This window comes from Gavia stellata, chromosome 1 (assembly GCF_030936135.1).
Source record: "Gavia stellata isolate bGavSte3 chromosome 1, bGavSte3.hap2, whole genome shotgun sequence".
Classification (NCBI taxonomy): Eukaryota; Metazoa; Chordata; class Aves; order Gaviiformes; family Gaviidae; genus Gavia; species Gavia stellata.
This window is the reverse complement of record NC_082594.1, coordinates 65,307,819-65,320,356: the sequence shown is the minus strand read 5'-3', so window position 1 is coordinate 65,320,356 and position 12,538 is coordinate 65,307,819. Positions and strand designations below refer to the sequence as shown.

General features: G+C 44.4%; 1 protein-coding gene across 1 annotated transcript in view; it reads right to left on the bottom strand.

Annotated features, from left to right (window-relative positions):
• Positions 1-6,419: 6,419 nt before the first annotated feature.
• COL4A2 (collagen type IV alpha 2 chain) overlaps positions 6,420-12,538 on the bottom strand; it is a 145,975-nt gene continuing 139,856 nt past the window's right edge. The window contains exons 45-48 of the mRNA XM_059827104.1: positions 12,071-12,187; positions 11,047-11,238; positions 10,428-10,714; positions 6,420-7,461 (exon numbers count right to left, since the gene is read on the bottom strand). Coding sequence (XP_059683087.1) covers positions 7,207-7,461; positions 10,428-10,714; positions 11,047-11,238; positions 12,071-12,187 — 851 coding nt within the window. The 3' untranslated portion in view covers positions 6,420-7,206. The remainder of the gene's footprint in view (positions 7,462-10,427; positions 10,715-11,046; positions 11,239-12,070; positions 12,188-12,538) is intronic.

Sequence of the window (12,538 nt, the reverse complement as noted above, 5' to 3'; positions counted from 1 at the left end):
CTACAAAGAACACATGCAGTGACCCAGGAGCTCACACTGAGACACTGTAACCAGAGTGAAGAACTGCTAGTTTAAAAAAAAAAAACCAAAACCAAACACCACCCCCTCACCCCCCAAAAAAACCCCAACCCTCCCAAATGCCCCCCCAAAAAACCCCAAAGAGGCAGCTCGCATGTTTCCAGTTCTGCAAGTTGTTGTGTGGGGAGTCCTTCATCTTCCTATGGATGCTTCTGGCATAATTTTCTAAAACTAAAGGGTTGATTGTTCTGCTGCTTTGTCGTTGCCTTTCTCTGTCCCACCCAAATCATAGTATATAGGGAGACAATTCCTAAATGAATAATGAATTAAATGATTATTAAGTATAACATTTTTTTCCAAAAATATGTCCTCTTGAGCAACTTACTGCAGAGTAGTAGCTTTATTTTCTGCTTTCAAGTTTATGCACAGTACATATGTAGTGGGGAACAATGGCTCATGAGAAAAACCCTGTACATTTAAGCATAGAATAGTTTGCGTTGGAAAGGACCTTTAAAGGCCATCTACTCCAACCCCCCTGCAGCGAGCAGGGACATCTTCAACTAGATCGGGTTGCTCAGAGCCCCGTCCAACCTGACCTTGAATGTTTCCAGGGACGGGGCATCTACCACCTCTCTGGGCAACCTGTTCCAGTGTTTCACCACCCTCATCGTAAAAAATTTCTTCCTTACAACAGTCTGCATCTACCCTCTTTTAGTTGAAAACTATTATCCCTTGTCCTATTGCTGTGGGCCCTACTAAGGGTTATCATCTTTTGGATTTGCTAGGGGTTTGCAGTTTAACACCTGCTGATCTGTCAGAGACTTAACTGCACCTGCTCTGTGTTATTTAAAACTAGACACAAATAAAAACCTTCTAGCTATTAACAAAATTCCAAGGCCAGTATCTAGTCTTCCCTCAGGAGTGGGAAGAGACAAACAGACTACAACCTCAGCCTTGTTTGACCAAAGCGATGTGCCAACACATCTGTGAGAGGTCCACCGCTGGTTTTGCTGCATCTGTTGACAACTGAACCTGCAGCACGCACTGGTTGCAAGGTCAGGCTTTTGGGAAATGCTTGGGAGATGTACACCTGGAAGGTATGGAACAGGAAAAATATTTGTAAATTTAACATCTGACACTTCTTAATGTATAAATATTTGCAATTCAGTTGCATGAGCATTTGATTCATATGAGATATTAAGGAATTCTTACAGTCTTTCCGAAAGCTCCAACTTGGGTATTTTCACTGAAAGAGATGACACAGGAACCAGTCTTGTGTGCTGTGCTTTTGCCCTTAGGGCTACAATTGTCCGGCATGATGTTTGTGGCTTTTTAGTGTCACTGGTTATTGTTCCTTGAGAAATGTCTGGGTTATGATGGGTTGTCACTCTGCCAGCCTGTGAGAGATCATGGGGTTGCACAGAAGAACCTGGGAGGCTGTGTAATACACGGGAGCTATTGGTAAGAGGTCAGGAGGAGATCTGGATTGCTCAAGGTGCGTGCTAGCCCCATTTCTTTACTACTTTCTGAAGTCACAGTGTGCCTTCAAGCAAAACTTGAAGGTTTATGGAGTTTGTAAGATATTTTTTTTTTTTTAATTTTACTAGTAATTTAAAGTCTGCTGTAGGTGAACTCCATTTTTACAACCCAGCTGTGCCTCTGCATGTCTGCAAGCAATCCTTCATGTCTGCAAGCATTATTAGAGAGCACAGTTCAACCCTCAACACTGAAATTGCACAGTTTTTTTTTTCCCCCTGTTTAGTGGTGCTGTGTTTTGGTTTTTTTTAACAGCATAGAGGAGCAATACAATATGGCCCGCTCTTGTGCTTATTAAATGTCCTAACATGAATTCATTAATTTTGCTGTTGCTTCTGCAGGTGCATCCTGATATCCCAGTACTGCTAAAGGCATTTCCCCCCCCACCCCCTAGTTTTACTGGAACAATTCAGCTTGGCTTATTGACAGGGGGAGCAGTGAAGCTGCAGGGTGGGCACTGGCAGCACAGGACATGCACTGATGCACACTTGTTCTAACTCTTCTTGTCTTAATAGCCTCCCAACCTCGTAGCCGATGTACTTTTAGCATAGCAGCTGTTGGCAGGGCCACTAGTCAAACTGGGCCAGCGCTGGGACCCGTGTTAACAGCAGCTGTGCCACGCAGCTGTTCGATGCCAGCTCTTCTGCAGCCCACCGGCTGCAGCAAGTGTTTTCCTCCGTTGCTGCGAGGTTGCTTTCCCCATTAATAACCTCAGTGCGCAGCCTGGAGCTGGGCCGGTCGTGGCTGTGCTGCCGGAGCCAGGTGGAACCCCTTCCAGCCAGGTCTGGCCATGGCGGGTGAAAGCGGGTGCTCTGCCTGCCCTGCCTGGGAGGGGAACCTTGTTTTACCAGTGTTTATTTTCCCCCCTCTCTCTCCCCGTTATGTTTGTCTGGATTATGCGAAATGTTTGAACAGTGAAATGAGGGATGCTATTTTTGGCCACGCTGGGTGAATGTGAGCTATGGGCCGGCTCTTGTGCCCAAGGGGATGGCTGGGTCAGGCAGTGACCCAAGGGGGAGGGCAGGGTGCCGGGGTGAGCGGGTGAGGATCTGTGTCGGGCTGGTTGGGAAGGTCCCATCCTGCTTCCTTCTGCTCGCAGGCACTGATGGTGCAAGACTGAGGTTGCCATTGGCTCCTGATAACCCCAACAAGGCGTCGAGTCTCATGGGGGCCATGAAAGTAGCCTGAGCCCCGCAGGTGCTCATGGGGCAGGCAGACCTGCTGAGCTGCAGCAGGTGCCCCAGTTACGTCCTTGCCCATGTCACGGTGGGAAGCACCACTGCCTGTTTTTACTACTCTGCTTGTGTGTCATGGGGTGCAGTGATGTTAGTTGTTCCCCTCGTCCAGTATGTCTCGCACTGACGTGTGCCCAGTCCCTAACGGCTGTGAGGCCGGGCCCCCGCTCACCCTGGGTGGGCACCAGCGGCCATCTCTGGGGTCGCTGCTGGTCCCCGCACAGCTACGGGTGCTGCTGCTGACTGCGCTGGGGTGTCACCAGCAGTGACCCCCCAGCCTCCCTTCTGGCAGCAATCTGATACCTTCTGTTATGGGGTCATGTTTGCCACTTGCTAATTTTCTATTTCCAGCAGCCGCGGACAGGCCCAGTCATGTAGGGTGTGAACAAACTCAGCTGATCTGGTCGATGCACTCTGAGGAAATAATTGGGGTCAACTGACGTTGCTATGTTGACTTCACTATATCTGTGCTGATACACTTCTGCACTGTTACCTACAGAAGGGAATATAATCTTGTTTACCTTCTCCAGGCTCAGCAACATGTTACGCTTCAGGGTATTTTCAAACAGGAAAGTGTAGGAAGCAAGCAGCACGCTTTGAAGCAAAAGATTTGGCTTGGTCAAAACCAGGCAAACCCCTCGTGGCTTTTACGTCCTAGGCTGGAGCACTATAGTTCAGTAAAAAGATTGCTTTTGTTGTAGCTGAGTTTTTTTGCTGTATAAAAATGTTTTAACTTCATGGGAGTGGGTGCTTGGGATTACAGAATTGTAGAATGCTTTGGGTTGGAAGGGACATCTAAAGATCACCTAGAGCAACCCCCCTGCCATGGTCAGGGTCACCTTCCACTAGACCAGGTTGCTCAAAGCCCCATCCAGCCTGGCCTTGAACACTTCCAGGGATGGGGCATTCACAACTTCTCTGGGCAACCTGTTCCAGTGTCTCACCACCCTCATCGTAACAAATGTCCTCCCTCTGTCCAATCTAACCCTACCCTCTTTCAGTTTAAAACTGCTGCCCCTTGTCCTGTCACTACAGGCCTTGGTAAAAGGTCTCTCGCCATCTTGCTTATAAGCCCCCTTTATACATTGAAAGGCCACAATAAGGTCTCCCCGGAGCCTTCTCTTTTCCCGGCTGAACCACCCCAACTCTCTCAGCCTTCCTTCATAGAAGAGGAGGTAAACTTCCAGCTAAGAGGCCGTTTGAATGAGTCAGTTCCCCTCCATGCTATGCTCTGGCTTAGCTCAGCAGGTGAAATCCTCTGGCTGCTGCAAGCATTCCATGTGTTTGCATGAGCGAGGTGATTACGCAGACTTTGGAGAAACAGGGGTATGAGTACACAGACCTCGAGCACATGATGTACACAAAGTACAGAAGTTCAAGTCTGCTTGGCACCTTGTGGGGTTTTGTGATTTGTTTTTTTCCTGCACCATGCCTGTGTGTTCAACTCAACGCTGTGCTGATACTGCGCTGAACAAACTTGTTAAGAACACCTTATGTGAGTCAGAGAAAATTAACAGGCAAAGCAACTGCCGCAGGAAGACCTATCTGCTAAAGTTTTACGTGCAAAAATAATAAGCTGCATAGGAAGATTAGGCAATGTATTAGCCATGAAAATCCAAATAGTTTGCTGTTATTGTTGATGTAATTGGTTTTTACAGATTTGTATAACCTCCACTTGAATTCTCTTAAAACACTGAATGTGCTGCATTGCCGGAGTTGCATGCTGCAGAAAGCAAGCTGGTGGCCCGTGGTTTAGACAGATACACTCTTCGCTGGGTAAAAAACTGGCTGGATGGCCAAGCCCAGAGAGTTGTAGTGAATGGGGTGAAATCCAGCTGGCGGCCGGTCACAAGCGGAGTCCCCCAGGGCTCAGTTTTGGGACCGGTCTTGTTTAATGTCTTTATTGATGATCTGGATGAGGGGATAGAGTGCTCCCTCAGCAAGTTTGCAGATGACACCAAGTTGGGAGGGAGTGTTGATCTGCTGGAGGGTAGGAAGGCTCTGCAGAGGGATCTGGACAGGCTGGATCGATGGGCTGAGGCCAACCGGATGAAGTTCAATAAGGCCAAGTGCCGGGTTCTACACTTCGGCCACAACAACCCCAGGCAACGCTACAGGCTTGGGGATGAGTGGCTGGGAAGTTCCCCTGCAGAAAAGGACCTGGGGGTGTTGATCGACAGCCGGCTGAATATGAGCCAGCAGTGTGCCCAGGTGGCCAAGAAGGCCAATGGCATCCTGGCCTGTATCAGAAATAGTGTGGCCAGCAGGAGTAGGGAGGTGATCGTGCCCCTGTACTCGGCACTGGTGAGGCCGCACCTCGAGTACTGTGTTCAGTTTTGGGCCCCTCACTACAAGAAGGACACTGAGGTGCTGGAGTGTGTCCAGAGAAGGGCGACGAAGCTGGTGAGGGGTCTGGAACACAAGTCTTGTGAGGAGTGGCTGAGGGAACTGGGGTTGTTTAGCCTGGAGAAGAGGAGGCTGAGGGGAGACCTCATCGCTCTCTACAACTACCTGAAAGGGGGTTGCAGAGAGGTGGGTGTTGGTCTCTTCTCCCAAGTGACAAGTGACAGGACTAGAGGAAATGGCCTCAAGTTGCGCCAGGGGAGGTTCAGGTCAGATATTAGGAAAAAGTTCTTTACTGAGAGAGTAGTGAAACATTGGAATAGGCTGCCCAGGGAGGTGGTGGAGTCACCCTCCCTGGAGGTATTCAAGGAGCGTGTGGATGTGGCATTGTGGGATGTAGCTTGATGGACATGGTGCTGTGTGGTGTGGGTGGGTTGGTTTTTGGTGTGTTGTGGTTTTTTTTTTTGTTTTGTTTTTGTTTTTTTGTTTGGTTTTTTTTTTTTTTTAGGTTGGACTTGATGATCTTACAGGTCTTTTCCAACCTTAGTGATTCTGTGATTCTGTGATTCTCTGTGTGATCATCCCATGACCATTAATGTCTAGCAACACCTGGAAGAGGTAAATTGCTGATGGTTGGGTGTTAGTGACATGTGTAATTTAAAAGAATTGGCAAATGTGGAATAGATTTGGCTCTTGTTGACTGCAATGTTTTAAATTCTAAGTATTTTATTTAGCTGAAACAAATAGTGGTGTGATCAGTTTGTTTGGGGGCTGCCGTTCAGAGCTACAGCATGGCCAGAGAGCTCCTTTCAAGCTCAGGTAATTTCTCTGTTTATGGATTTATCTAATTATACATACAACTGATCTAGGTTAGTGTGCTAGCTGAGAACTTTAACTTAATTTATATTTTTTACGGAGGTAACACTTTTCAAGTTTGGTTAATGTTGTTTCCTGAATATTGCAGAGCATGAGTAATGTGTTGCTTTAATCTGCAACATCGCAATTTATTGGCTTAAATTGTTCTTCTTAACAACAGATGAAATACTATTTCAGTAGTTCAGCTTAAACAAGCAATTTTAGAAACACAGCTTCCCTCTTGGATCTTTTTAAATGCCATGAAATAAACAAGTGTATTCCTGGTTGAAGAGTTTGAATTTCAGTGGACAGAGCTTTCTGGTAGTGCTTTTCTAATGCCTCAGGTGCAAACAAAGTAATTCAACAGAGCAGTCCATATGCATTGTGTAGAAAAACATAATTTACGAAATGGAAATAATCAACAAATAGACATGTAGAAAAAACCAGGTTTTATTTATGATACAGTGAGGATGGAATGTAACTACAAAAGCCAAGAAGCACCTGAAGCAGGAGTGAGTCTCCTAACCAAAACAGGAAGAGTTGCATTTTGTGGTCACTATTTTTGGGAGGCCTGTGGGCTTCTCTGCTATTGCCAGTGGTTAAGTGCTAAAGCATGGTCAGGCTTGAAAAAAACAAATACAATAAAAAGATGATTGTTTTGAGTGTGTTTGAATGCCCAAGCATAAAGTACTAAAATCAAAGTTAGGTTTCAGTGCTGGACATAAGCACTTTCCAGAGTATATTTTCAGTGTTTTGCAAGGGTTTAGCACTTCGATCACTCTGTGTTAATTTATGGAACTGCAGCTGTTAGTGTTTACTGTTGTGACAAATACAGTAAATAGAAAAGATACATATATATTCTCTTAAAGTACATGAGTGGGTATCTGACCAAGGTAACCATTTATTATTGAAGTTTTTTTGTTGTTTCAAAGCTGCGAGTATTTGTATCATTTGGCAAATGACATAATGTTAGACTGGCAAAAAATGTATATATACTGCATAGTAGGAGAAGATTGCGCTAGATCTGTGTGTTAGACTTAATTTGTGTTACACCTAATTTGCTTTTGCAGACATGTTTAAAAATTAGTTTTCCATTCAGCTTTTGAGGTAATAAGTTAAAAAAGCACCAATGTCATTTATTTAAATGTCTAATCATCATGGAAGGTTTCACTGTATAAGAACTACATGATAAGCAGGTCCCTTATACTGTGAAAGACTTCTATAGATTTTTCATACAGACTTGACATCTGCTGATATGGCTTCGGATGAGTCCTGCCTTGAGTGTATCTGCCGAAGGCTTGCTTTGGAAGGGCTGGTCAATTGTAGTGAGCCAGAAGCTGTATTTATTTGCAAAGTAGTGACAGGTTCCGCGTGCGCCGTTGCATTCGATGAAAGGAGTCGCTCTGAAGTCTTCCAGGCAGCTCCCAGGAGAAACCAGCGACTGTCCTCCACCTTCATCACCAGCAGCAGTGTGCTAAACAAGACAAGGAGGGCAGTGTTCAGAGTACAACCTCAGGCAATGCTGTCAAAAACTTACACGTGGGAAAAGAGAAAGACCACTAGAATTGCTCCTAATTCTTATCTCCAGAGCAGACAGTCTGCTAATCCTGCAATGATGTAAGGCTTAAGGGTTTGGCTATGTGTTAGTTATACAAAGGATGCCACTTTAAAATCTTCTGACAAACATCTTTTCTATAGTTAGGATTTTCACTGTTGAAAGTGTTCGAATTGGAGAATCATTTAGTTGGGAAGGGCCCACTGGAGGTGACTTCAGCCAGTCCCCTGCTCAAAGCAGGGCCAACTCCAAAGTTGTCCTTGGTTGCTCCAGGGCACTGAGTTGTTAATACCTCCAAGGATGGAGCTTCCACAACCTCTTTGGGCAACCTGTTTCTCTGTTTGATTACCTTTGCTGAGGGTAATCTCTAACTTGAATTTCCCTAATTATAAAGTCTATTTTACTCTGCATTGCATATGAGGAGCACTGTAGAAACAAAATTAGCTTCTATACAAATAACTAGTTCCCTCTATGGCATATTCTTTGACAGCAAATTACACCAAAATCATGCATCTTTACACCACTCAGCTGTTACCTTTGACACATACTGTGGTAACAAGCTGAATGTTAACTTTTCTTCAGTGGCATTGAACTTTTCTTCATAGGCATTGCTAACACAACAGGCATTTCCTCTGTCCCTTTAAGAGCTGTACAACTGCATTTTTAAAGTGAAGCTGTTTAATTTCTGTTAAAAACTGAAGGAATTTGCAATATAAAAGAAAGCAACTTTATTTTCCAGCTGCTAAATAGTTCTGTAAATTTAGGCAGAAATCTGGGCACATCCAATATGTTTGCCTGCCTATGTTTTAATAAACACCATACTATAAAAGTGCAAGCTGTAACTGGCTTGGTTTATGCTGCGAGAGGCCCACTATATTCATATAAATGAGTAACAGAAGTGGGCACCTTTTAACAGAGTAAAGGACTCTGATCTCTGGCTGGTGTTTCATGTTGCTGAGGTCTGGATAGTTGCTGTTAAAAAAAAAAAACCCACCAAAACAATAACTCCTTACCCCCAAGCCTCGCCACCTAACCCCAAAGCTGCGGCCTACTAGCTGTCTTTCTTACAAATTTGCAAGATCTGCTAAGCTATGAAGTTCAGGAGCAAAACCATTCTGGCATCCCTCTACAAGAACAAAGTTGGTACAGAGCAGCATAAACTAATATAGGTTTGAGGCCTTTGCAGTTGGAGCTGGAAAACAGCTAGTAAAAACTGCGCGTGCTATCTGAGCCCTGGCTTGGGAGCAGAGTCGCTTGACAACCTCAGGACAAGCTCCAACTCTATGTCTATAATATCTCCTCTTGTATCGGCCATGGCCTTTTACCCTTCTGCAATGCTCATGCCACTCTGCCTTTATAGAATGCACAACAGTGGAGTGCCCTTGCTACATGAAACCTTACTGACTTCTATGGCTGTTTGGGCAGGAGTCCATGATGACTGTCTGCATGATTGTACCTTGCTCAGGGAAAGGAGGTGACAAATTCAAGCCAAGGAAGTAAAACAATATGTACTCTGAGCTAACCACAAGGGAACCGTACTTCTTCCGTAGTTGCCTGAGAAGCAAAAATGTGTACACCAAGCACTTCATTTGCTCTGAATGCTAGCTGGGAAAATGTGAACTCTTCTCACTGTGTGTTCCTTGGTCCTGGCAGACTTTGTCCTGGCAAAAGGTTCTTGCTAAGGTGACAGCTTTGCCTTAACAATGCTCAGTGTTTACACAGGGCTTTGCAAACATTTAATTAATCCTTGGAATTCTTGTGAAGTAACTATGAGATTGGTATTAGGGCTTTTTATAGAAGCAAAAGAAAGGTCAAACATAGGCCTGGTCAAACATTTGACCTGCCTTCTCAAAACATTTTTTTTATCTGTAACTAAATGAAAAATATCAGTTTTCCCTTTACCTTATTTTCTGAAAAATTTAAGTTTTTGGCTATTGAGAAACAAATGGTTTGCGGGCAAGATTGACTATTGTTCTTCTATGATGTTTTCTGCCAGAGAAATCTTATTTTTTTCCCCAACTTCAGCATGCAGTCCAGTTTTTAATGAGTTAACAACATGGGTATACTGTTGCAGGTTTTGACTCTCATGTACATCAAGCAAGTCAGAAAAATGAGCATCTGTCAGATCATTCACTAACACATTCTAGCTGCTCTTTACCATGTTAAGCCCTCCAGCGCTTACATGATCCCTCTGTACAGTCTTGCAAGAAAAGCAGGTCAGGCCCTTCAGTAGGTCTTCCGTGGCACACCTAACATTAGGCTGTTCTGTAACATCCCATTTCCTAATTATAAGATCACAAGACCTAAGAGATCCTATAAGCCATGGGATATACAGCTCAGCTCTTGTTGCCATTAGAGATACAATACTGAAGCTGAACGTTAAAAACAACAGGAGGCTGTCTCTCTTTCCAGACTATGTGAAAGACTTTGGCTTCTAAATCTTCAACCAATCATCAGTGATTTTAAGTTTCCAAAAGAAGGGGAAAAGTTTTTTTTTCTCCCCTCCAGATCAGCTTCTTAATAGTGATGTACGTAAGTAACTCCTGATCTTTAGCTGTGAAAATGCTTCGTAGTCTACTGTCGCACCTCAGTGCAATTTTATTTGCTAATCCACAGCTGTCCCTGTGTTCTGCTCCAAAGCACTATTTTGAACATAAAGGACGGACTCCAGATGCTAATCTGACAAAGAGGCAATATTCTCTGCAATTCACAGAAATTTTGTTTCTCCTCTTCTGCTTCCTAGAAACTAGTTTTGTGGTTCCCTGGTTACCCAGTATGATGCATGGTTTTGGTGTTGCTGGATCTAAAACAGAACAGCCTTCCTCATATCTAAGACTCAGACTTAACCCAGTGCCACACAAAATGTGACACTGGAGAACAAATACCATAAGGAAGGAATAGCCGATCCACAAACTGCGCCAGCCCTCTGGGCAGTGAGGAATAGAAGCTTCTTGGCTATGGACAGCAATTGCCACAGCTGGGGCCTCACAAACTGAGCAGCGGCTGATATATGGCCTAATGTCTTCTTCTGCCACAGGCATCATTGGAAGAGGTGCTGTAGTTGAGAGCCAGTAGGATTTATCATTTCGATTTGCATAATAACAAATATCCCCAGGGTTACAGTAGAGGAATGGCATAGTACTAAAACGAGCCAAACATGAGCCGGCCAGCCCTGTTAGAAGAAAAAAAAAAAAAATTATGGCAATCATTCTCACAGAAGACAACACACATTTTCCTGCTCCTTCCCAAGCTTGTCTCAGTAAAACCCTGTGGTCCAGAATGTTTCGCTGGCTTTACAGGTCTCCTTGAACAACACTAATGACTTGCTGGAGCTCTCTCAGGGGCAGTCTATGCAGACATGCAGTTTTTATCTTCTCATTTTGGTGCTTCCTAAGCCTGTTTGCTGAAGTCACAGCTTTCTCCAAGTTCTATTTTTTGGGGGTTTTTGTTCTTTTCAGCCAGAGAGATGGAATTGAGGCTGCTGCCAGCAATACCTGCACGTACCTAGATCCTGGTTATGTGCTTTCTCTTGTCCTTCAAAGTACAGTAGGCTGTATCCACTCCAGAGTTTGTTCATGCCAACTGGACACATTGGCTCTTGATCGGACTGGCTGTGCTTCACCAGCAGGTAGCCCATGCTAATGCTGCGACCCGGCATGCCTGGCAGCCCGGGGCTACCGGGGCGGCCTGGTTGACCTTAGAAGAGGGGGGTAAAGAAATAATACAACTTAGTTTGTGCTCCCACAAATGCTCTGATGCTAGCGGATGTTCCAGCTAAGCTGATGATGAACAAAGCTGAATTGCAAGATGCCTTTTCTTATGGTAAGTTATTGTTAAAATTTCTAGGCTTACAGTAGTTGCTTTTGAAGTAGATTGGTGCTGGATTAGGCTCCCTGGTTTCTAAGATGATGTATTTTACTATGAGAGCCAGGGAAAGTCATGTATAAAGTTCTGATGAATGTGAGCATACTTTGTACAATACAGATGAGCATATTTTTCCTTTAGAACATTTTCTTAGTCCAAGATTAACCAATGGTTTTTTAATTGCTTGCATTTGCTTCATACGGTTAAAACTATGCTCTGCAAATACGTTTTTCTCTGTGTACTTAGCTAATTAAGATAGTAATCATTCTGCTCTTTGATTGGGTAAGGACACAGGTATTTCTTTTACAAATACGTTCCCTTAAACATCATCTATCCAAATGTCACCTACCAAACCACTCATTTCCATGAATCTGTTAGTAAAACACTAGGCTGAAATACTTAAGAGAAAACCTATACAAAAATACACTCAGATCAAACCAAACTCACTCACAATTGGACTGACATCTACATCTATCAAAACTTATTCCAAAGATACTGCTTTAAGATAACTCTCTTAGAAGTTAGTTAGTTAGTTGTCCCTTGTGAAGAAGCTGTGAACACAGAAACTCTCCCTCTCCTCCCCATCCAGTGATGTAGTAACTACAGAACAATTTATGGCAGTGAAATGGGAAAGAGGGAAAAAGTGCTGTGCGACATCTCTTACCTTCAAATCCCACTGGACCCTGAAACCCTGTTGCTCCTTGTTCACCTCTGAAGCCAGGAGGAGCTGGAATGCCACCCCTGCCCTGGAGTCCTGGCTCTCCAGGTGAGCCTCTGAAACCTTGCACCAACAACAGTTACAAGCACAGTGACTACAGAGGTATCAACATGCTACCCGCTTTGTTAACATGTACTTTACTTGCATATGTTCGGTGCTATCTGCCAGATTTGCCAATTTACACTTAAGGCAAGATCCCATGGTTCTTGCTCAGGCAAAGAGCACTGACTTCATTGGAAAAGGTTGCTGGGATTAGAACTACATGAGTCCCACAACCCTAATCTTTCACTCTTGCTACCACCACACATCTCTGATGAAGCTAGTAGCAAGAGGTGCACTGCATCAGGTCCATGCATTACTAAGACTACATTCCCTGGCTTGATAGCATGCCCACAAGGATGTACACATTTCCAC